We start from the raw sequence: 26,987 nt of genomic DNA on the forward strand, positions 1-26,987 counted from the left end.
AAGCATGTCGCTGAAATTGCAAAGGCTGCTTCCCAAAAGATTGGAACACTGTTGTGAACCAGAAAACTGTATACATCTCAGCAATTTTTGATGCTTCATAAAGCTCAGATCTGACCTTCTTTGGAGTATTGTTACCATGTATGGAGCTCCGCCCGTAAGCATATCCTGAGGTTTCTTGATTCCATCCAGAAAAGAGCCGCGAATATCACTTGCAACCTTGATAGTTTGGAACCTCGAAGAAATGTTGGGATCCGTCTCTCTTCTATAACTACTTTCACGGGAAGTGTTCAAGTGACTTGGCACATTTGATTCCACCAAGAGCGGTACATATAATAAGTACATAACGGACTGTAGCTGCTCATCGCATTGAAGTTCAACTCAGTACACCTCAAACTTCACTGTTTCAGAACTCTTCCGCTTGGAAAATTGCGTTTTTGTGGAATAAACTTCCTGTGAACGTTTTTTTAAATGGAATTTATCTCCAGGGATTCAAATCCAATGTGAATCGCTACTTTCACACACACGTTCCCTCCTTAAAAAAAGCGTTGAGAACAACTCCTGCACTTCGATCGTTACCTCACCGTCGTTGAATATATCTACCGCAGTAGTAGACGAAACGTCAGGCATGGAAAACTTGATGAATGGCTACGACACAGTATCTCATGTTATGTCAACATCTGCTTCTGATTATCAATACTTATATCGTGATATCCAGAAGATTGGGTTTGGAGATCAATCGATGATATTCCAGAGCCAATTCGAATAAGCAAAAGTCAATAGGGTTAAAATCTGGGCATCTCGCTGGCCAAGAAATAGTTTACATCATGGCCCCTTCCAATCCAACGTCCAGGGTACAGACCGTTATTGTTATCGAAATAATAATAATAATAATAACGTGTTAATTATCTCCTCTTTTAATACATTTAAATAAAAATAATCCTTCAAAATATATTAAAGAAAATAAAGGACGAAGTTCAACTCGGCAGCGGAGATTGCTACTCTGTTGTTCTTCCACTTAACCCTGAAAAATACCTGTGCGTACCTGTTGAATGATACAAAAGAACAATGTATAAAAAAATATTAAAAAAATGTCTATACAGTTTTTGGTGGAAGCGGCAGTTTTCAACCTTGTTATGTGAAAATAATGAATAAAAACCTACTGATAAGTCCTGAACAAAAGATTTTTAAGTTGGATTTTGAAAGTTTAGATACTTCCTGTGTTGAAATTTGGTGGAATGAGATTAAATATCTTGCAAATCTGATAACTAAACGATCTCCTGATGAGTTCAGTTCTGAATGGGGGTGGGGACAATATTCCTCGATGTCTAATATTGACATTATGAACATCAGTGCGTAATGTTATTTTCTGATGAAGATAGGTCTTCCGGAAAGGATGATTTTATGAGAGAGATTTCCAGAATGTAGAAATCTTCTGTTTTCCATATTCAACCAACCCGTTTCACATATCTTGTTGGAAATTCTTTTTCGCTTCCTTATTCCATATATTGACCGAAGGCAAGAATTTTTTGTTTATATTGGTTGGTTGAATTTGGTCCATAAATGGAGTTCGCATAATTGAAATTAGATAAAACCAAAGTCTCGCAGAGTAAGGATTTCAAACTAATGGGAAGACAATGACGTACACCATATATAACTCGTAAGGATGAGTATGCTCTTTGCACTAATGCATTGACATGTTTTTCAAACCTCAAGTTGAAATCCAATAATACTTCTAGAACCCTGGTTTCGTCTACTATTTCGATATTTTCATTAGTAATTTTGATATCTACTGAGTTTAGAACATCAACTCGCTTATTATTGGGTCCATATAAGATAACCTTCGATTTCGTGGGTTTTATAATCAGACAATGATCAATAGCATTTTTAACGAATATACCGAGTTCCCTATTGATTATCTCGCATGCATCATTCGTTTTTTGAGGCGGGAAATTCAAATGAATTTGGGTATCATCCGCATAACAATGAATGTTGCATTGCTGAATACTTCTAAGAAGATTGCCGGAGTAAAGAGCAAACAGCACAGGACCCAATATTGAGCCTTGTGGTACTCCAGATATGAGTGGAAGATAGTTAGACTCTTCTTGTCAATAGAGACTCTCTGGAATCTATTTCTCAAATATTTTTTTAATAAGCGAATAGCTGTACACGAAAGCCCTATATATCTCAGAATACCAAGTAAAAGTGTGCGATTAAGGGTATCAAACGCCCTACTGAAATCCAACAAAATGAGTATAGTATACTGTCCTTCGTCGGTTGCTCTTATGATATCATCAACAACGTGCAGGAGAGCGGTTGTGCAACTGTATCCTTTTCTGAACCCCGATTGAACAGGTGGCAGTATATTGAATTCCGAAAGATGTTCTGTTAACTGCCTCACCATCGCGCCCTTTAATATTTTTGACAAAGTAGGTAGGATACTGATAGCACGAAGATCTTTATATTCAACAGGGTTTGATTTATTGACAGTACTTCAACTAGCGCTCTACCCCAAGTTGCCGGAAAAACACCCTCAAGGAGACAAATGTTTATAATATGGGTGATATACTCAATTATATGTGGACAACAAAGTTTGATTAGCCTGATATTTATTTCATCACAACCAGCTGCATTCGTCTTTTTATTTAAGATAGTTTCGGAAACTTCTTTAAAGTGAAATTCTGTATTAACGAGACGGTTGTGTCTGTAAAAATTCAATAGTTCTTCAGGCGGCTCCAAGTGTGGTGTTGAATTGATGAAGAAATCATTGGTTTCCCTAGGGTTTTTCAGATTTTCTGGAAAACTGGTTGATTTTACAGTTTTAGAGTTTTCCACATATACTTGGAAGTACTATTATTGAATTTGAATGAGCAAAATGCCTGCTTTTCTGGTTTGATGGCTTTATTCACATAGTTCCGCAAATCTTTATAGAATTGAAGATGAATTTCTGATTTCGTCCGTTTAAACCTACGAGAGGCTTTGTTCCTAATAGATATCATTTCCTTTACAGTATCTGTAATCCACGGTGCGCTGGGTCTACTCATCCTTGATCTTATGAAAGGTGCATGCCTGTCGAATAAGTTTGTTAGATTATTGACTAAGAAAGAAGTTTTTGAATCGATATTACTTGATAAAAAATTCTAAAGAAGGGGATATTATACAGATCTCTCTGAAAATCACTTTCATTAAAATATTTGAAAAATTTTTGGGTCCGATTTCTACTAGGTACTTTAAGTTTACAGGTAATCAGCGAATGATCTGATATAGGTTGTTCACGTTAAGAACATAAAATTGACTTTGAATGTAGATTAATAAACTCCCTCCCCTAGATCGTCGAACAGCCCTATATATTCTGAAACCATCTATCATCAGGAGATCATTGCCAATATTGCCAATAAATGCGCTGGAGCCTCAGCTCACATATTTTGTCTTATTCCTGAATGAACCTCTTTTAAATATTCTGGTATATCATTTCCGAAAATTTCCATTACTTTTTCGTAGTATGATTTTCAAACAAAGAAAGTTTTTCGGAAAAACATTTTCTTTTTGAGCTTGGGCCTTTGAAGATCATCCATGATCCTCCACTGGCTAACAAGCTGGAAAATTGAATGTAACAATTGAAATAAATAACATTTATTCTTTGAAAGAAACGTGTACAAAATACATTTGATTAAGCATTCATAGGCGTGAGAGCTTCATCATTATCTACAGTCTTCTTTTTCTTGAAACAGGGTGCAGCAAAGCTGATAGCTGCTGAAATAGCAAACGAAGCGCCTGCTACAAAAAATGGGACATTGTACGATTGAGTAGCATCATACAGAGCTCCACCCAATGGAGATCCAATAAAAGCGGCGAAGCCACGGAACAAAATGATCAATCCGAAGGCATTAGTTAGCTTGTCCAGACCAAGTAGTTCAACCAGAATTATGGAGGTTAAAGAGATATATCCAGCTGAAAAAAAAAGCCAGTCAGCTTCTACGAGGAAATATTGCTATGTTTACAGCGGGTTCGATTTTGAGACTGTCGCCTCGTAGGTATCTATAGTACAATGTGCATAAAATCGTTTTGGAAATAATAGAGAGGTTTTTGAATTATCTATATAATTCCTTGCCATAATCACGACGAACGAATTAGAATATGAATTTGGTTGTGGCATCGACTGAATTGAAAAATCCCTTGAAGTAAAATCAAACCATTAAATTGATGGATGTAGCCGTTACTACGTGGTAAAAGATCATAAAAAAAAATGGGAAATGAAACTTACTATGTTTTTATGCCATTTGTGATATCATCTGAAGGAACAATTCGTTCTAGCCAGTTTCTACTGATGTACACCGTAGGTTAATGGACTGACACGTATCCCCTGGCTAAAACCAAGAAATGCGATGGATTATATCCGACAGGTATCAGTGCAGGATTCTTCAATGAGAACTGCCTGCATATGCTTTTGGCGATGCAACTGTCGAAATGGATCTTCAATTATTAAAACGGTCACACTTGCAGACCGGTTTTGGGCTATTTGACCTCTTCACAGTACAAGGTAGTTGCCATAATCAACTTCCCATAATTGAAAATCAAATTCTTTCAGAGCATCATACCTCGAACAAAGCTGAAGTGAACAACGAACAGCATATCTGTCATTGTCTCATCTGTCCATAGACAGAGTACTCACCAACCGTATATCCGAATGGCCCAAATCATCGTATGAAGAAATATATTTCACACATCCTCCGAGAGAAGGCTAGTTCACAGATGGATCGAAAACACCTTCCGGTTCTGGTGCAGGTGTTTTCAGTCGCACACCCAGGGCAGAGATATCGACTTGCCTAGGAACCTATGCGACTGTTATTCAAGCGGAAATTTACACTATTGAATTGTGTGCGGAGAGATTGGAAGAATCCAACCTCATACACAAGTCGATAAAAATAGTCTCGCCACAGTTAAGTGGCGTTGGAAGCTCTTGGCTCCTATCGAGGAACATCTAAATTGGTAGCAAATTGACAAAAACGACTCTCCTCGATAGGAAGACTTAACAGATCTTCTCTGGTCTGGATTCCTGGCCATACTGGCCTGTAAGGCAATGAGGCTGCTGACTTCCTTGCAAAGGAGGGTGCTGCAAGCAGCTTCATTGGACCAGAACCTGCCATTGGCATCGCTTCAGGCTTTGCTAAACAAAGATTGAACACCTGGATGGCAAGAAGATTTATTGACTTCTGGCAGAATCTTCCAGGACTGGCTCACTCCAAGGCGTTTACTCACCCTTCGAAGCTTGATACCAAACAGTTGTTGGACTACAGTACGGATGAACAACGATGTTTAACAGGCCTTCTCACAGGTCACTGTCATTTGAATCATCCCATGCAGAGAATCGGATTGTCGAAAGACGGTGTATGTCACCTCTGTTTGGAAAATGAAGAAACAGCAGAGCACATACTTTGTGCTCGCCCCGCGGGTACCGAATCAGGTTTTTAGAGTTACCTTTTGACCTGAAAGACCACTCACCATACAAACTAATCGGCTTAGTTAAGAAACTGGGATTATTTGGTCGAGTGTGAATAGGTGTGGGCCACAATAAAACTTTGCGTGTTTATCGTGGCTCACTCTCTTTGGACCCAACCTAACCCTACCCTAAGTGGGTATACTCAATTACTGGCTATAAATCAAGTCATCTGAAAGAATAATTCGTTCAGGCCAATTTCTACTTAACTAAACGGTGGATTATTGGACTGACACCTATCAGAAAACAACTACCCTCTTGGTTACCACGAAGGGCGTTGCATTATATCCGACTGATGTCAGTGCAAGATTCTGCACAGAAGAAATTCCTGCATATGCCTTTGGCGATACAACTGCCGGAATCAATCTTCAGTTATTGGAACGGGCACACTTGTGAACCTGTTTCAGGTTATTTGGCCTATCTCCAGTATGCCCACTTACTAGGGACTAGGGCATACTTGATAATTCTCAGGTATCCAATTAAGAGAAAGCAAGTCATGCCTACTAATAATGATATAAAATCAGAGCCAAATACCATTATCGTAGTTACTGTGGAACAATGGAAACAATCCAAGCACCAACTTGGGCATTGCGATCACATTGCTATGATGTCTACCGCAGTAGTAAATGAAACGTTTGGCATAAAAACCTGCAGATTAGGGCCAAAAAACACACAGTTATTTCCGGTTGTGAAAGTTAACATTCTTTATACCAACTAATATTTTTTCCAAATATTCAGTATTTATTTTAATTTGGGAAACAGCTAATTTATCAATGATAAATCCTCCCAAGAAACTGCAAAATCAAATAATAAAATGTATATTCAAATTACCATATCTTGAACCTACGTCAATTTTGTATATACCACGTGATCTTTTAGATATTCAGTCCATTTTTCAATTATAAATTTCATTCATCAAATAAATACCATCCATGATTATTACAAGATTAAGACAAGCAAAAAAACTACTAGTTCAATCATATTGCTTAAAATTTGGGGAGAAATCAATATTCCATTTAGGAGTTAAAACATATAATGAGTTTCCAGAGAAACTAAAAATAAACCAAAAAACAAAATTCAAATCGGAACTGAAAAAGTTTCTGCTTTCTTCCTCTAATTAAAATTCTGACCGCCATATTACATTTTTTATTCTTAAATATCACTATAATTTAATTATGTATATATTTATATATGTATATGTATATACCTATGCATGTATATGTGTATATATGTGTTTGTATTTATGTGCTGTACGTTAAGGTGATGTGTTAGTATTGAAATAATTTGTTTAATCATTATTTCAAATTTCATCCGTGTTATAAATATTCTTGTTGTTGGGATTAATTAAGATTATTATTAAGTTTGGTCGATAATCACCCGATGGAGATCATTCTCAATACAGTACTTGGAGTTTTCAAGATCTACTGATTTCCCGATCAGGTGTTATGAGTTATTAACAATTTTCTTTTATTTTACACCTTGAAGTGATGAGAAATAACTGAATATTGAAATATGAACCTGCTGGATAACACAGATCTCAAAATGTTTGTTTGTAAAGCCATTGTGAGATTTTTGTATTCAGTGTTATAAATCCATTTATTATATTATTTGTTCATAACACTATATCCCCCTCAAATAATGCACTCCTCTCTACTATAATTCCAAAATAGTAGACACTGAATTCTCAGAAATGGCTGATGTTTTTGTTTTAATCTGTCTCTTGCAGTGGCGTACTAACCAGATGGGAAAAAATGATGAAATAAATAGAATCACAACCTTGACAACGTTTTCATTTTAATGCAATAATATTTTTGAGAATTTAGTGCCTTCTATTATAGAATTGTACATTACAAAAAACTTTTTCAACAAATCTTAAATAACAGTAATCACAAATGAGTTCACTTACAAATTCCAATAGCGAATCCTACAGCGACCATGACATAAGTTGCATAAGTATGGCAAAAAGGAGTTAGGGCTACTGAAATCGCACATATGATTAAACACAAGTTATTGACCAGGAAAGAATCAACTTTTGGCGAATCAGCTATATATCCGAAAATTATCCTACCAACTGTGTTCAAAATTCCTATGAGGGATATTAGAAAAGAGGCACTGCTAGCATCGATACCCTGAAAAAATATATTAGAATATTTAAGCGCAATTTGAAGGGGTTATCAAATTCATCTTCTTGATATGTACTGCCAATGAATGAATATTTTATACTCACTTCAGCTTTGGCACTTTCCACCAGGTATACAAAAGGTATATATAGTGCACCCATACCAAAAATGTTGGATATTCCCAGTACCATAAAGACAGGGTCTTTTACTAAACTGAAGTCCAATAGCTGGCTAAGAGTATCGCTGAGACTTTCTGGTAGACATGAACTTTTAGCTGCAAAAAATCAACGAAACACTCTTAATACTGTTGAAATATTCAGGAAGTGATTGGGAAAATTAGAATATAGAGAATATTTCTTGAACCAATAGAAAAATTGAGACTTTGGAACATGACATAGCAAGAGTAGCTCCTATGGGTTGAATGTACTAATTACAATACTCCGACAGAAGACGTGCTACAGTTGAATTTGCTCAGAGTGAAGGTTTACCCTGAGGGAAATGAGCTTATTTTCCTACATCTTCAAGTTGTTCTGTTGAGAAATTCATAAACAGGAAGAGCCACAGCCGAATTTTCCGTTTGGCCTAGTCTGTAGTTTTTCTCAGCCTTGTTTCCATGGATATTTTGGTGGTTCCCATGTATAACTTTACACAAGTGCACGGTATGCCAAATACTCCTGCTGCTGATAGTGAGTCTCTCTTGTTTTAAGCCGACTTGAGACTTTGTTGTATCTTCTTGATGAGTTTGAAAACAGTTTTAATATGGTGTTTCCCCTAAAGTTTTCCAATTATGTCTGTGACCCTAGGGATATACGGTAGACACGCACGTGCAACCATCTGAGCCTTCTCTCTATTTTGAACCGTATAACTTTTCAGTTTCATGACCTTGTTGATCTCGGGTACACTGTTTCCATTCAATCTCAAGGTCACTTGGAGTAGGGAAGTACAAGAACTGGTACATCAGAGAATTATCGGAAAGGATAAGAAGGATTGGATCCAAGTATAACATCAGGACCTGCTTCAGATCTGGGAACACTATCCGAGGCAGCTTCACGAAAATCAGGCCACCAAACGCGGACTGCGTTTCCAAGAACTGCATCCACTCGATACCCTGCGAGTACGGAGAATCATACATCGGTGAAACTAAAAGGCCATTGAAAGTTAGCATTGCTGAGCACAAGAAACACACACAGCGGGGAGAAACGAGCAAATCCGGAATAGCAGAGCATGTTTGGACTCATCAACATGATATCAAGTGGGTTCAAGCTGATATCATCCACAAAGAGGAACACTGGTTCAGTAGAAAACTCAAAGAAGCCGCGTATATGTTGTCCAACAACGCATTTAGTCAAGCCAGCGTAGAGATACGTGACATATGGAAACCTCTAATCAAGCAAAAAACGACCAATTCCCGCCAAACGGTCATCTCCCGCTAAACCAATGAAGGGGGTAGAGTGAAGAGGGGATAGGTGAAAGCACTCGCATGACCTATAAATAGTCAGATCTCGGAGAAATAAGTCCAGTTACCACTCGAAGACGATTGTGGATACTAACAATCGAAACGTCGTGACATAACTTGGTTTGAAATCTTATAATTTTCATTTTTCATTTTTTGTTAATAATGTTTTTATTTTTTTTTCAACTTTTATCAATATTTAAATTTTTTTATTTTTTATTAGTTTGGTTGTTGCTTGTAAATTATTTCTTTGTAATTTTAGTTTTTTGTTTAATAAAATTGTTATTTTCGGTTAATCTTATCAATTTTTATAATTTTTTTTTCAGGGTTTTCAAATCAATTTATATTATATTAGACAGTGGAAGTCCGAACTGATGAAATACACCACGAAACATTGTCAACCACCTTCAAACAAACATCTAGGAATGCTATCCGTTAGTCCTGTTCAGTCTCTATGGTGAATTTGGTGCTGGGATGTTGAGTATTCAAGTGGTATAGAAAAAGGTTAAGAGCGTCCTTTTTATGTTTTCACGTAACGTAGCCACAAGGTCGGTTTTTATTCAAAGGTGTCGATTGGACTTTCCATTGCCACGCAATCTTGTTGCTCATACAAGTTACCCCTTCATTGAAATAAACTCTCCGTGAGACATGCTCTGAAGAATCCGACGATATTACTCGGAAACAAATAGGCTGGCCCCCTCAGAGAGTTTTCCAGTGGGACATTGGTAAACAAGGATGTAAACAATATCTGTCGGCTTCAGAGTCAAGTCACTAATTTTACCAACAAATTATATTGAATCGTCGACGTAGGAGTTTGTTTTTCTCACATGAGACTGGAGAAGCGATGCGGGATGCTTTGCCAGGTGGACTATCGGTCTCAGTGACAAGTTGGTTTTATGTACCTTCGGAAGTCCGTAGAGCCTGGGTAGAACGGATACTGTTCTGAGAATGATTCTCTGTACGATAAATTAATGGATGTAGCCGTTACTACGTGGTAGGAGATCATAATGAAAAGAGAAATGAAAATTTCTATGTTTTTCACCACTTTCTATTGAAACTAACGTTAATGCAGTTTCGTCCTATATGGACATTCTCAAACTAATACAATTAACTCTGTACGGTTTTCGGCAGTGAAGAAGGTTCAATTATTTTGTCAATTTTCCTCAATCTTGATTGTTTTGGGTCCCGTTTAAGTTTGCGGTAGTTTGAAGGGTCCAGTAGTTCTTCAATTCTGCTTTATATAAATATGTTGGAATAGTGGATGATGCCGAGTAGAATAAAGACTATCAGTTAAGCTAGATGATTCTCGACAGCAATTTCAGTCTGCATTAAAATTCCAAAGTCTAAGTCAATGTCAAAGTCTTTGATGAAAGCATTTTATTTGACATAAAAACCTTCTGAGAGATTTACTTTTCCTCATAAAATACTGATAGAAAAAAGTATTCACTAATCTATGTTGACCGTCAGCGAAGCTAAATTCCAAACCAGGCTGCATAAATACCAAAGTGATCTTGGATCACTACTTCGAGTTTTTGGAATCCACTAGCATATACTGAATATTGGAGTCAATATTTTTAGCACCATCAACCTAAGAATAATTGGTTATACATCTCAGTGTCTGCAAAGGGCACTTTGATTCATCATTTTTATTGACTCAAAACTAGTACACATTCCATGAAAACAGTCATGAAAACTTAACTGACTCGGTACCATGGTGGATTAGAAGAAGACTGAGAAGATTATAACACAGAAAAATGTGAAATAAACTACTGAGTCTCATTTAAAATTAAAATGTCTTTGGTGAAGTAAACCTGAAGAGGTCTGGTACTTCTAGGTTGCTTTTTTCGTTCGATGTTTTCTCAATAAGATAAAACTAGCACCTTTCTTTTGTAGGTGAAAGATTTCGTTCAAAACGAATAATTTGTATTGAAGAAATCATTCGAGAAAATATATAGAAATGCTATATTGGTAAGATCTGTCCTGATCTGTCCTGTATCGATGAGGAGCAACCGATTTCAAGATGATTGCTCTAATAATTTCAATGAGTCTCTTATCCTGGAGAGCGCGAAACATATGCAAAATTTTTTTCGTGAAGTAGTATTATGCTAACAATTAACAATTGATTGTTTTTCGATGGGTATTCGTTAAGTCCTTCTTGTAGGAAAGCTGAAAAAAAGTTATTTCGTGTTTCCATTCCATCTGATTTCATTCAAGCCAGTGAAAAATGATGTTCAATTTTCACTTTCTAGAATAGTCCTTTTTTAAGGAAAAGTGAATGACTCAAAATTTTTTGGAAAATTCGTGGAATGAACCTTTGTATCCAAAATGAAACATGATGTTAAAAATACGTAATCCTCATTTGAAGAAACAGCTCTTTTTCTATTTATTGATGAGATATGATTTACATAAGCTTTTCAATTTTGTTCCTCAGAAGGACATCTTACACCAATTTATGTTTTTCATATCAGTTCACTGCTTTCAAGTTTTATACTCTCAGCAAATCAATCTTCAATAAAACATTCAACCATTTATAAGTCACATAATAACCTTACTTAGGTTTAGGTTATTCCACATTAGGAGACATAAGTTGATACTTACATTTTGGCCTTGAAATATTGAGGACGCTTTGCCTGTAGCTGTTGAGCGTTGCTTGCGACTGGAATTCCTTTAAATTCGTGACAGATCCTGAATAAAATATATCTTTTCTTGCTAAGGGCTGGATAACATTGTTTTTCACGCCAACCGATAAGGTAGAATTGTATACGGAGTTCTTTCCCAGCGGCCCCTAAACATATTATGTCGATTAAATGATTGTAACTAGTACTACGAGTAAGATGTGTAGAAGTGCTTGTGATTCGCCTTATAGTTATTTTCAAATTTCAAAATTCCTCCTGATGATTTTATGAAAAATAAATTAGAGTGCAAGTGGTTACTTGCATTCACTTGAACAAGCAGAACTGTAGAGTTCTGGTACTTTTAGGGTGCTTTTTTCTGTTCTATGTTTTGGTAATGAGATATAAATAGCACATTTGAAATAAATGTGAGCGTATCAAATTGTGAGCATCTAACGAGATCGCTCCAAGATAAACGACGAGAAAACAAGTAGAATTACAGCAATCATTGTGAAGTAATTGACTTATGAATATTACTGGAGATTTATTCCAACACCAAACCAATATTTTAACACCACAACTCGTGTTTCAAGAGGAAGTTTAATCTTTCTCTTGAAGATGATCACTTGGTGATCGAAACACGTGTCGAGGTGTTAAAATAACGGTTTGGTGTTGGGAGAAAGCTCCAGGTGGTAAAATTACGGTTTGGTGTTGGGATAAAACTTCAGTAATGTTTATTACTATACCAATAGTTCCAAACAGTGCATCACAAGTAGTTGAATTATGTTCACTGGGCAAGAAACTCATACTTAGGTCAAACTATAACACACTGACCGTTTCTTTAGCTACCTGTGGCAGGTATGAATATTGAAAGAATATGTTCCGTATGTTCAGTGTAGGAGTACAAATTTTGAGTATTTGTTTGATAGGCCAAATTATCGTTTGAGTTTCAATGAATTTTCGGCTATTACACCAAAGAAAAGAACAATGCTGTATCAATGTTGTAGCTATTCAAATGAATGAATCTGAATGAAAAAATCAGACTTCATTAAAGTTTTGAAATTAACCAGAAGCCACCAAATTGTTTGGAAGAATCTATTACAGTATATTGAAAATAAAGGATTCGAATACAAGAATAACTGGAAGGCTTTCTTAAAACAAAAACAGTTGCACATAAGAGAAGGTGGTTTGAAAGATATCTGTTCAAAAATCTGTTTAAACCTGTTTAAAATCTGTTTTTCCATTAGTCAGCTGTCGCCCCCATACGAACGACAACTCTCAGAAGTTGAGAAACTTGTGCGAACTAAGGACTAAGGAGGTCTTACCTTTTAACGTGTGATTCCTAACACGGTTGCAGAATCATCCCAGCCTCAACCAGATGAATTCTCTCGAGAAAAATATCTGGTCGAGGCAGGAATCGCACCCACGGTCTTCCGATCGTGAGTCGGGCGCACTACCGCCGCGGCCAATTCCACATCTATTAGTTACTATTAGTTTATTATACTATTAGTTTGAATAAAACAGTTTTCCTTCATATGATGGACGAAACCAAAATATTTTCGACACATATCCTGAAAGAATTTGGCATACAGTTCATTTTTTGAACGTGTCAACTGAAAAAACTGAAATTTGGGATAATTAAATTAATACATGAATACTTTATTTTGAAGTGAAATTGACAGCTGAAATTTTCAAGATGGCGACTGGGCGACATCTGAAAAAAAAATAAATGAAAAGGGGGGTCTTGTGGCACATCATTTTGAAGCTGCTGACAAATACTTCACAACTCTAGAATATGAAGTCAATATCTCCACCAACTACAAAATGGCGGAACATTTAATAATTTCCTGAAGAGAAACACATTAATATCGATATTTCTAGAAATATTCCTTTTCATATGCCATATGGCAACTCCAACAACTCGATAAGGTTTGTTAAGTTATTTTTTGTTTATGAAAACGACAAAAAATGTTAGTATTACAATGACCATTATTTTTCAGTTAGAATATTCTCATTTAGTTTTCAGTTTTACTAGTAGAACCACATCAACAATCTCTAAAATGGTCAATTCTCGTCCATTGGAAGAAAAAATTGAAGCGATTTTTTTTACGGTGCGACGCGTAACTTTCACGAGATCGAAAGGATTTTCATTGAACGTTTTCCAAACCGTCTTATCTGTAAAAAATATTTGAAGGAACTTGTATTCCAATTCACAACTGCCGGTAGTATACATAACAAAAAGTTCCCAGGTCATCCGTCCATTTCGGAAGAACAGCAAGTGCAAATAATTGGTGAGATGGTAGTAAATTCTGATTAAAATTGTACACCAATTAACTGAAGATGACCCTGATCGAAGAACAGAATTCTGCGAAATCATGACGTGATTTATTGCAAGGTATTCCAACTATCTCCAGAATATTTGTTTTAGTGACGAGTTTTTTCAACGGCAATGTTCACAGACAAAATTGCCGTTACTCAATGTCCAGAAAAAATTAACGTTTGAGCAGGAATATGGGGAAACCGTATTGCAGGAACTCTATTTATTGATCAAAATTCAACAGGGGAACTGTATTTGAGTATGCTGGAAACTACTGTTGACCCTCTCATCACTGAAATCGTCGAAGCGAATCCTAATAAATTCGATATCGATATTGTATTCCAAGAAGATGGAGCACCACCACATTACTCCAGACGAGTAAGAAACTATTTGGATACTCTTTTTTCCGGTCGTTGGATTGGCCGTCGAGGTCCTACAGAATGGCCAGCCCGCTCGCGAGATTTGACACCTTTGGACTTTTTTTATTGGGCTATTTGAAGCAAAAGGTGTACGAAACTGAACTTCAATATTAGATATACAGCAGAGAATAATAAATATTGGTAGAGATATTGATGTTACTGTGTTCTAAAATGTTCGGCATGAAATGTCAGGTAGGCTGTTCATATGTCAAAAAGCTCACCTCAAGCTAATTACCTCATATTATGTAGTTAAATATTAATGTATTCAGGCAATAATTCAAAGTTCCACCATTTTGTAGTAGTTGAAGATATTGACTTCATATTCTAGGGTTGTGAAGCATTTGTCAGGAGCTTCAAAAATATGTGTCACAACACCCTCCCTTTCCATTTATTTTTTTTCCAGATGTCTTCCAGTAGCCATCTTGAAAGTTTCATCTGTCAAGTTCACTTAAAAATAAAGTATTCATGCATTAATTTCATCATCCCAAATTTCAAATTTGTGAATTGACCCGTTCAAAAAATAAAAGGGGGGGGAGATATTAAAGAAATGCACTGTATATTAGTTTACAGTGGCGAAATGTAGGGTTTTGTGGAAGGCGCAGAGCTAATATTCATACAAAAAACATGCTTGTGTATATGATGAATCCATTATATGGAATATATAAAATTCACTGAAGGTGGCTGATTTTTCTTCTTCAAATTATTGAATAAGAAGTGAATACCCTAGTATGTAGGTATTCCAAATATCTATATTCCGCATTCCACGTGTTTATATTTATTACATATATTATCTACCCCACCTGTCCAAGGGTTAAGTGTAATAGCAGCAATGCAAACTGTTGCATTATTGATCTCCGCCCTTTTTCAAATACCATATGAATAAAATACTTGATTAGGTCGGCAGCGGGGCAGGCAAAAAGTATGTGCTCTGCTGTTTCATCATTCTCTAAACATATAATACAAAGGATAATTCAGACGACAGTGGCCATTAGAGAAGGCCGGTTAGACATCGTAGTTCACCCCCACTATAGTCCAACAAGTGTTTGGTATCAAGCTTCGAAGGGTGAATAAACGCGACGGAGTGAGCCAATCTTTAAAGATTTTTGCCAGAAGTCTATTGATCTTCTTGCCATCCAGGTGTTCAATGTTTCTTTGGTAAAGCTTAAAGCGATTTCAATGGCAGGTTCTGGTCCAATAAAGCTGTTTGCAGCACCCTCCTTAGCAAGAGAGTCAGCAGCCTAATTACCTTCCAGATCAGTATTGTCAGGAATCCAGACCAGAGACAATTTGTTAAATCTTCTTATTGGGGAGAGTCGTTTTTGGCAATTTGCTATCAATTCATACGTTGCTCGGTAGGAGCCAGGAGCCTTCAACGCCGCTTGACTGTCCGAGAATATTTTTATTGACTTGTGTATGAGGTTGGATTCTGTCAATCTCTCCGCCCATAAATCAATAGCATAGATTTCCGCTGGAAATACAGGCTTTAACCTATCTCCTACCTGTTTTGTCAATATTTTTTTTATAAGAATCACACAATGTATGATCATGCATTGAATATGTCAACATGATATATTCAGTATGTTACGTTCACATGAAAGCTTCACCTAAATATGCCGGAAACAAAAAACATAACAAATTCGTACAACCCTTCAATCGTATTCAATTTCTAACATTTTCACACAGTTTTGTGCTAGATACATATTAAAAATCAAAATTTCATCGATTAAACTCACCTCACTGGTATTACTTCTCGGAATCCCGATTTTCACCGATAATTTTCGTGAGGGGGTTGTAACTTCTTCGACAGGTTCAATAGTTTCGAATTCTAATGGTTTCATCAGAGCTCCGAAAATGGAACAGCACAGAATGATACCAGCGAAACACAAATTAGTACCTGAAAGAAAATTATTTGATGTGATGGTTGAAAAAGAATAGTCGGAACATACTTCTATATATATATATATATATATATATATATATATATATATATATATATATATATATATATATATATATTGAATTGAAATTGAAATGAATTGAAATGTTATTTGTTTTCTAGGGCATTTTATAGTATTTCTGAATTCGTTTCGGACTGTCAATGTACAGTGTACCAGTGTAGTAGGTAACTTTCAGTGTTGCTTGGTGTGTTTTATTGTTTTATTATTTTAACATTGTTCTGTTTTGACTTATCAATCCAATGTAAATTGGTGTATGATCAATAAATGTCTATCTATCTATCTATCTATCTGTCTATATATATATATATATATATATATATATATATATATATATATAAATCTAGAAAGATTAATGCAGTCAAGCTGCTGGAAAAGGCAGCGGTCCTGCCCGAGGACCGGGCAGGCGGTCCTCGACTGAAGACAAAATGAGAAAAAACCAAGAAAGTACTTGATAAAAATAGCTGCGTAAACGCAAGCGAAACATAAGTGGAACCACCGGTCCTGACGATGCCCAATAGGCTGAAACAGCTGTATACCGGTGGCTCTCAAATTGAAATCAATATGGGAATGATCAAAGAGTACTTATCTATTTATTTTTTGATTTTCATGGAATTGTTTTCCAGCAGCTTGACTGCATGAATCTTTCTAGATTTCATATCAATTCTAGAAACATGTGGATTCGTTTTCCGATGGCATTTCAGGTTAGCTTCCCAAATTTCTGCCACCGCAGTTGTCGGTTGATTGGTCAAACCACCAACACTGACATAAAAACTTGGCAAGTTGACTTGGGTGTCACACCAATAGGTGGTTCCACTTATGTTTCGCTTGCGTTTACGCAGCTATTTTTATCAAGTACTTTCTTGGTTTTTTCTCATTTTGTCTTCAATCGAGGACCGCCTGCCCGGTACTGACGATGCCCAATAGGCTGAAACAGCTGTATACTGGTGGCTCTCAAATTGAAATCAATATGGGAATTTATATATATATATATATATATATATATATATTATATATATATATATATATATATATATATATATATATATATATATATATATATATATATATATATATATATATATATATATATATATATATATATATATCTTTTTTTTTTGGGAAAGAAAGGTTTTGGCTTTCTACTTCTCCATCTCCATACAACAAAATGTTTCCTTTCTTTATCTGGAAGATTCCTACAGTTTTTTGTATGGAGATGGAGAAGTAGAAAACCATAATCTTTTTTCACAAAAATTAATCTTTTCTAAAAATATACCCCTGTCAATTCAATTATATCTTTGAAAATGTAGAGTTTAGAATTCATGTTGAAGAGAATTTATCTTTGGGAACCGTATGACTTGTCCATATCTTTCAGATCATCGGGAAATACTGTAGCATCATGAGATCATTTCGTTTTTTCTTTCCTATTTGAAAAATCTACTGATCTTTAGCAAAATTATTTTGTTTTGAAGCAGTTTTTACAATTTTTTTACAGAAGGCCCTTTTATAGAGGTGTCTGTATTTCTTGAATATTTCACGTTGCTAATTCCTTACCAATGATTTGGTAATTCTGAAATAATTTTGGTACCCCTACATTTTTTTTTAATTCCAAAGAGATAGTCAGGTTAAAAGACACATGAGCTAACATGCATAATGTATATTTCTATCCAATCCCGTTTTTATATCATGTGTTTTAGCCAAGCAATGTGTTAGGGGTGTCTGTTTATCATCGACCCTTCGTAGTTGGATAGTTTGTGTGGTAAATATAATTAGCTGTTTTAGGGGTGTCTGTTTATCATCGACCCTTCGTAGTTAGATAGTTTGTGTGGTAAATATAATTAGCTGTCATGTGATTCTTGAACATATTTGACGTTTGTTTCTGACTAGGATATCCTAAATTTTCTATTTCGTCTCCTTGCAGCATAATCATCAGCACTGCGTTAAATTAACATCTACAAGTGGATACAATCTATACGGACTTCTCAAAGGTTGAATTGAACCATCAAATTATACTAAAAACACTTTTTTTTGTTGGTCTCGACAGTCAACTGTTGAATTTGCTACAGTCTTATCTTCACAATCGTACGCTATTTGTGGAATACAAAGGACACAAATCACTTGAGTTAACTCCGACTAGTGGTGCTCCTCAAGGAAGTAATCTAGCTCCTCTTCTATTTTATTTGTTTATGAATGATATTATTTCGAAAATCTGTAGTAACATATCACTCTTTGTTGACGACTTGAATATTTTCAGATCCATTGAATCAACAGAGGACTGTCTTATTCTCAATTCGATACATGAATGATGCATTCTAAACACGCGTTCACTGAATATTCAATGATGTAAATTCATGAAATACACCCTTAAACACAATATAGAGTTTGACTATGCAATAAATGATGTCATATTAGAACAAAGCACAGAAACTAAAAGATCTGGGCATCAAATTCGATAAGAAATTCAACTTTACGTCACAAATTAATCAAATCACTTCTTCTGAATGGTCGGTCGGTAGCCGGTCGGTTCGACGTGGGTGCTTTGTTCACTTACTGAACGATTGATTCTCATTTGTTATCGTCCAACTCGTGTTAGGAATCACACGTTAAAAGGTAAGACCTCGTTAGTCTTGCGTTAGTCAGTTTTTATGTATTGTGAATTGACGAAAGTTCTATACAAATATTTCTCCCTGTCCCTTCATCATAGACGTCTTATTGAATACTATTTGAATGAGCTCTTCTTTAATGTCAAGCTTTTCGTTGGTTTTTTTTTGTCATCATCAGAGCCTTCTCCATACGTCGCCTCGACAAATTAATATATTGGCCCTGGACTATGGAGACGTCTACAAATCCCACCAGTTAGTAAAGTTTGTTATGACCTTTTGAGCCTTCGTTAAATACTAAACATCCTAGTCAGAAAAACTCTAGAACCATATGTTTGCATTTGGAGAAGAATGAGATCAGGCATTTACCCAATAACTCGAAAGAATCTCATTAAGGGGAGAGGTTTGAAGGAAAGAAGTTTGAAGAAAATTAAAAAAAAAATAATAAAAACCATTGCATTAATTACTTTATCATTACTTTGATAGTTTTAGAGTCACTATTAGAGATATTATCGAAACTTTTTTTTCACAGAATTCCACAACAAACACTGAAACTGGTAAAACATAAAATGAAATTTTGAATATCATACGAATATATGACATCGAATACCTCTCCGTTGTATGATAGTACTGAATTATCAGACTCGTATGCAGAACTAATACCCAAATTCAAAAACTTTCTCAGTTAACTAACTAATAATTAGCCTGATTAATAAAAATATCCTGCATTCGAACATTATCATAATCTCACCTTTCCATCCATAGTTATTGACCAAAAACGTTGCCAGAGGAGCGAAGGCGAACGCCCCAAATCCTGATCCACACACAGATATACCAGTGGCCAAGGATCGCTTCGATTCGAAATAGTATCCAACGCATACGACGGCTGGTAGGTATATTAAACCAAAGCCGATACCTCCAATGAAGCCGTACACTATCATCAGCGTTGATACTGTTGGACAGAAAACTGAGAGAGCGAATGCTGCTGATCCAATAATGCTCCCTAGAAAAAGGAAAAATAGTTATTAATGTAACAAGTGCAATTAACGCTTTTTGAGTAAACAGTCGTATAGTTCGTGTGAGACAACATTATGCGCGAGAAACAAGCTTTTCAATCTTTTTTTGAAGTTTTTCAGTGGACTTTCTTCGTATTCCCTAGGAATGGTATTATACAACCTAGCCGCATTCTAGAACCAAATAACATGACCTGACATTTTTTGGAGTTAATGGTTGAGTTATGTGAACAAGATACGTCATACAGTATTTGAAGATTTTTATTAATATTATCATTAACTTGTGTGAGGTCTGTGACATTTAATGAACGATAGATGAATTCATGAAAGTCACTGATATAAATTGCATAAAGGAGGGATCTGAGAACAGAACCTTGTGGTACACCGAAGTTTTTCGAAATCGAGCTTGAGAGGTTACCATTAAGGTGAACAGTTTGGATCATTTCAGAAAGATAGCTTTTCATCAGTAAAACCGCACCCATTCCAGTTTCTTAGACAATACGGATGGATCCAAAGTGTCGAATACTTTACTCTAGTCAAGCATAGTAGAGCAAGTGAAAGTTACTTTGTCAGTCGATTTGAAAATATCATTCGTGACTAGTCTCAGAGCACTCGACAAAAATGTTCATTCAGTAAACACAAAAAAGGTTCTTGGTCACTTTCGGCCCATATTTACTGAGGAGCAGGAAACCTTCTCTTGGACATGAAAGTCCGTTTTTTTGGTGCTACAGGCTCTTGCCTACAAACTCGCTGTTAAAAATGGCATACCTCATAACTTCAGTCATGAAAAAAAAGCTGCTGGGAAAGATTGGGTACAGGGATTTAGAAAACGCCACCCAATGATTGCATTACGGAAGCCTGAGGCGACTTCAGCTGCACGGGCTCAAGCGTTTAACAAAACTGATGATCGAAGTTTTTTGACATTTTGAAAGGCATCCAGAAAGATCACGTATTCCCACCTCATAGGGTGTACAATGTTAATGAGACTGGACTCTTAACAGTCCAGTCCAAGTCGTCCAAGGTCTTTGCCTGAAAGGTCGGCTACTTATAACATCTGCATGTCATCCTACTGGTTGGATGCAAATGGAAATATTCACCTCATGGTTTGACCACTTCTTGAAATTTTCAAATTCAACAAAAGACGACCCGATTCTACTGGTCATGCAAGTCACGCGAATAACTCAGACTTCATCGAAAAAGCCAGAGACAATCATGTCACTTTTTTGTGCATTCCCCCCACTGCAGTCATAAACTGCAGCCACCCGACGTTGCGTTTATGGCACCTTTCAATACGTATTTTGAACAATGCATTGAAAAGTTCTTAAGGAATAATCCAGAACGGACAGTGACTCAGTTCCAATTTTTCCGGCTACTTGATGAAACGATTTTGAAGGCAACTACACCAATCATCACCATAAAAGGCTTTAGAAAATGTGGAATCGCCCCAATCGACAGAAACGTGTTCACAGAACCGGATTATGCAGCTGCTGAAACATCAGAAATAACTCTACAAGAAGACCCTGCGCCAGGAGAAGAGAACACCTTCATAAAAGTTTTTGCATCTTCATCTCAAACTGTCAACAACAGTAGCTCAACAGGACTCATTGGTGGTTCTGAAAACCCCAATACCTCCTTCATAATGGTATCCCTACCAGCACTTCATCAGCTGGTGCCCTAGAAACAACTTCGAATTTGAACAGTACACCAAACAAGAAGTCCACTTCATTTGCTGTAAGTCCACGTGAAATTGTTCCTGTACCCAAGGTCAATAGGATTATCAAAAGAGAAACTAAGCGGAAGAAAGGAACAATAACAGTTCTAACATCCAGTCCAAATAAGGTCACTCTCATGGCAATTGAGAAAGAAAAAGAAGATAATGCAAAACAACGTAGACTAGAAGCAAAAAGAGAAAGGGGAATTGAAAAGAAACAGCAGGCTCCTAAGAAAAGGGTGGCCAAAATGAAAAATTAAGGAAAACGCGCATTGTTTAAGAAAAATAATGACGATCTCTATGATGATGATGATGAAGGCAACGTCAGCAACGTTGATTGTTTATTCTGTGGTGATTGTAACTCGAAATCTAAGGACAACGAAGGCTGGATTAGATGTTCTGGGTGCCTAAAATGGGCCTACGAAGCCTGCACAGGAGCCGAAGAAAAGGTCGATGAGTTTATTTGTGATTTATGTCAATACCAGTAATTTCATAGTTTCACATACTTTCAATAATGCCTATTTTTTTTAGATTTTAATACAATCGTTTTGAGTTCTGGAACTAAATGCGTTTTATTTTTTCCACACTACCAAAATCCATTTAGGCAGTGGCCACTTTGCCCTACCTAGTGGCATAAAGGGGCCACTTTGACAGCTATTGGTTGTCAAAATGTTGTGCAAATAAGTTTGAAAATCTAGTTGTTTTTATTTTTGAATTAGGCTTAAGTAACCATACTAAATGTTGAAGGGATTTATAAAATGTTTCAAGAAAGTTAATGGGTGAAAAAAAATGGATGTTTCTTAGGGTGACCTCTATACCCATCCCTTCTCTCTACATGTCCCACCCCTTCTCTAAATGTCTAATTTTGGCATGTTTCCAGAGATAGGAAAATATACTTATTTCAATGGCATAATTTCAAATAAAATCTATAGGTATATTCCAACAAGCAAAAGGCAAAACTAAGTGCCTACAGCATTGGTGCTGATTTTATTTAAATATCTCATCACTGTATTTGAGTCTACCGATAATTTTATTCAAATGATTCTAAAAAATAGTAGGTTGGGTAACAGAATCAATTTTTTCTTAAAAAAAAACAACTGTTTTCTTGCCGACGTTTCGAATTTAATTAATTTATTTTCAACAAAATCTCTTTTTGTGATATAGAAATTGGGTGAACCCAGTAAAGTTTCATAAATCCATCTATGAAAGCTGGGGCAGATCACAATGAAATAAAATTTTGTTAGACCAGTCTGTTAGTGTCTTGCATTCATAATGCAATAATGAGCATTTAATACTTTTCCCCATTAGGGAACAGATTATATTATATAATATTTATTTATATTCGAACTCACTTCTATTGATAACTTTTGTCATAAGAATAATATCTTATCAACATTTTATGTTATGAGTAGATAAATCAGACGAAGTTGATTGACCTGATAATAATAAAGGATTGAAACATCCTCAACGTGCATTGTTTCCAGTGAGTTATTGACATATATTTTTTTTTACCCAATTCAATCCCGTTCTACTGACATTTTCAACTTTTTCCTGGACATTCATGAATAATTTATGGATATTGCAGAGAAATTGTTACAGAACTGGAATATATTTGCCCCCTATGCTGGTATCATCAGAATATACTGAAAATTATTTTCAATATTTATTGTGAATGTGAAAAGTTGAGGCAATAATATCCAAATTTGAAAGTAGTCCTAATGGGTACCCGTGGCATATTCAAGATTTGACATCGACCATTGAATGCGAAATCACTTTTGGTTCTTCTCTGTAGCTTTCTCTGCGAGTTGATGGATGATGTCATGCGTTTTTGTAGCTCCATATCTCGATGTCTTTGAGTGATTTTTGGCCTACGAATTCAAATGGAACCAAACCGCTGCCGAAACAGCTCGAAAAATTAACATTTGGCAATTATAGTGTTGATAAAGGCACTTTTCGACATTCGTTTGCAAAATTTCGTGCCGGAGATTTCAGCATTGAAGTTGAGCCCCGAAGCGGTCGACCTACAGTAATCGAGGTTTTGAGGACCCTGGCAGAGACTGACCCATCACAAATATTGCGTGAGATGGCGGAAGAACTGGGCTTCAGAGATATCAACCTGCCTAGAAACCTATGCGACTGTATTTCAAGCGGAAATGTATGCTAATTGAATTGTGTGCGGAGAGATTGGAAGAATCCAACCTCATACATGAGTCAATAAAAATATTCCCGGACAGTCAAGTGGCATTGGAAGCTTCGTTCCTTCATTGTCTTCTTGGCCATACTGGCCAGGAAGGCAATGAGGCTGCTGATCCGTTGCGAAGGAGGGTGCTGCAAGCAGCTTCATCAGACCAGAACCTGTCATTGGCATCACTTTAGGCTTTGCCAAACAAAGATTGAACACCTGGATGACAAGAAGATTTATGGACCCCTGGCAGAATCTTCCAGGATTGGCTCACTCCAAGGCGTTTATTCACCCTTCGAAGCTTGATACCAAACAGTTGTTGGACTACAGTAGGGATGAACTACGATGTCTAACAGGTCTTCTTACAGGTCACTGTCATTTGAATCATCATATACAGAGACTCGGTCTGTCGGAAGACAATGTGTATGTTGCCTCTGTTCGGAAAATGATAAAACAGGAGAGCACATACTTTGTGCTTTGTGTTTGAAGGTGGTTGACAAAGTTTCGTGGTATATTTCATCAGTTCGGACTTCCATTGTCTAATATAATATAAATTGATTTGAAATCCCTGAAAAAAATAATAAAGATAAACCGACATTGCCGCATTGCTGAGCACAAGAAACACACACAGCGAGGAGAAACCAGGAAATCTGAAATAGCAGAGCATGTTTGGACTCATCATGATATTAAGTGGGTTCAAGCTGATATCATCCACAAAGAGGAACACTGGTTCAAGAGAAAATTCAAAGAAACCGTGTATATGTTGTCCAGCAACGCATTTAGCCAAGCTAGCGTGGAGATACGTAACATAAAACCCGCTAAAACCAATGAAGCGGAGAGAGGAAAGAGGAGATAGGTGAAAGCACTTGAATGACCTATAAATATTCAGATCTCGGAGAAATAAGCCCAGTTATCACCCGAAGACGATTGTGGATACTAACAATCGAAACGTAGTAACGTAACTTGGTTTTAAATCTTTTAATTTTTATTTTTCATTTTTTGGTATAATTTTTTAATTTTCAGCTTTTAATAATATTTTAATTCTCTTATATTTTTTGGTTGTTGCTTGTATGTTATTTCTTTGTAATTTCAGTTTTTGTTTAAAAAAATTGTTATTTTCGGTTAATCTCTTTAATTTTTTTCAGGGATTTCAAATCAGTTTATATTATATTAGACAATGGAAGTCCGAACTGATGAAATATATCAATTTGATATATTCAATAGCACCGAGCTCATTCATCTGAACAGATACAAACTAAAAATAACTACCTGTGATGCACGTTATTCGACATCCAAATTTATTAACAACTGCGCTAACTATGGGCCCAAAGCACATGGTACACCCGGTGAGAATAGATCCGACCCAAGCGGTGGTTCCTTTCGTTTCGCCGTAATGAAGCACTAGCTCGGAAAGGCAGATCCCAAAGCAGTATGAAATGCCATCTACTACCATATTGCATATAAAAGAAGCTGCTACTATGACCCAGCCATATCCGCCATCTGGAGGACCTGGAACTATATCACCATCATCTTCTGGACGTTGTTCTTTTGCCAATTGGGCTTCTTCTTTGCGAGCGATTTTGGCTTTTGCCTGCAAAGGATTTGTTTAGGTTAGATTATTTCTGAGTAACAATATTATAGAAAATATAGAAGTTTTACATCGGTTTCTCCTTTTCCCCAACACTCTCAAAATATTTAATGGGTATGAATGGCTATTTGGGGTTACAAAATAACATTTTTGTGTTTGTTTTATGAGAAACAATTCATTATTCGTTATTTCTGAATATTAGGTCATATCATTCAACAAGAAAATATTCCTACTTCTGATTTCGTTTCTACTATGCAGAAAGAGTCGAGATAATACTTAATCTAGGTGTTTTTATCGAGATCATGAATTTGAATGTCATATATTCAATGCTATTTGGATTTTTGACATCATCAAATCTCTTACATCATCTGCACAAAGTGAAGAAAAATTATTGTCAGTGAGTAATGGCTCATGAATATACTTCTAACTTTGTATAAAATTTTGGTAATGATCATTGCTCTAGCTAGACCCAATTCAACTTTCATTAATAAAAAAAATCTTATTAGAGGTACAGTCGGGATTTAAAAAAAATCATAGTATTACCAAAGCACTGATGATCTCACTTAAAATATGGACGAGGCGAAAGTTACGTGCCTCAAGTTCCTCCTAGTAAAACTCAATTAATATGACAATCATTTAAATGCACTACTCCTGATTGCGAATTTTCAGACTGTGAGAACTCAGCAGGTTGAGATAATATAATGAATCATCTGATGAAATACAAACATTTGGTGATCTTCCACAGGGACATGTGATGGGACCGCTCTTCTTCATGATATTAACAGCAGATCTCCTTTTAGTATTATAACCTGACAAGAAACTACATCTTTATGTTGATGATAACTCTACATGCGTCTCAGATAGTTCTTTACAGCTAGCATGTCGATGGTCTATGGAGAATGAGCTCAAGTTGAAAGCAGATAAAATTATACAGATATGTGCCAGGTGACAGACTCACACTGAAAAGGTAAAACAGTGTCAAACTCATGCAATAATATAGAATAAACAATATGATGAATCTCATTGGTGAGTTCTAAAACCAGAAAATTTCGGAAATGGTCATCTCACTTTTAAAGTGCACAATACGAAATGGGCACCCCGTGGGTTTGGCTTCCTATCGGGCGTGTCCCCAGGTGGCGGATAGGAGAACGTCCAGAGGACTGGAGGCCTTGTCTGGGAAGCCAATGTGGCGTAAGGACGGGGTCGCCGAACTCCTGGTCAATGGTAGAAATAAGTAGGGTGAGGGGAACTAAAACTTCCTTAAAGCCTTTGCAAAACATGCCACCGTGGACCAGCTTACTCAGGAATCGTGCCGACAGCTGAATAGCCACAGGGTGATATGCGGTAACGAATGATCCCCTTGGGGAATTGGGCGAAACCTCATTCTAATCAGCCTACCTCTAGTAATGCGGGGCTCTACCAGAGGTGACCAACTCTTCCCTTGCTACTCGTCGGAACACACATGAATGAAACAAACACAAAAACAGAAAGAACAAAAATAAAAACCAATGCTGAGTCTACAC

At 36.3% G+C, this 26,987-nt stretch overlaps 1 protein-coding gene across 1 annotated transcript in view; it reads right to left on the reverse strand.

Annotated features, from left to right (window-relative positions):
• Positions 1-3,614: 3,614 nt before the first annotated feature.
• The window catches only part of LOC111517944 (monocarboxylate transporter 14), a 29,049-nt gene continuing 5,676 nt past the window's right edge, over positions 3,615-26,987 (reverse strand). Inside the window, exons 2-8 of the mRNA XM_023174248.2 lie at positions 25,146-25,467; positions 19,722-19,973; positions 16,149-16,309; positions 11,666-11,852; positions 7,722-7,888; positions 7,401-7,623; positions 3,615-3,948 (exon numbers count right to left, since the gene is read on the reverse strand). Coding sequence (XP_023030016.1) covers positions 3,668-3,948; positions 7,401-7,623; positions 7,722-7,888; positions 11,666-11,852; positions 16,149-16,309; positions 19,722-19,973; positions 25,146-25,467 — 1,593 coding nt within the window. The 3' untranslated portion in view covers positions 3,615-3,667. The remainder of the gene's footprint in view (positions 3,949-7,400; positions 7,624-7,721; positions 7,889-11,665; positions 11,853-16,148; positions 16,310-19,721; positions 19,974-25,145; positions 25,468-26,987) is intronic.

Source organism: Leptinotarsa decemlineata, unplaced genomic scaffold (assembly GCF_025532065.1).
Source record: "Leptinotarsa decemlineata unplaced genomic scaffold, Ldec_3_MD MMD2_tig00026336_RagTag_RagTag, whole genome shotgun sequence".
NCBI classification, from domain to species: domain Eukaryota; kingdom Metazoa; phylum Arthropoda; class Insecta; order Coleoptera; family Chrysomelidae; genus Leptinotarsa; species Leptinotarsa decemlineata.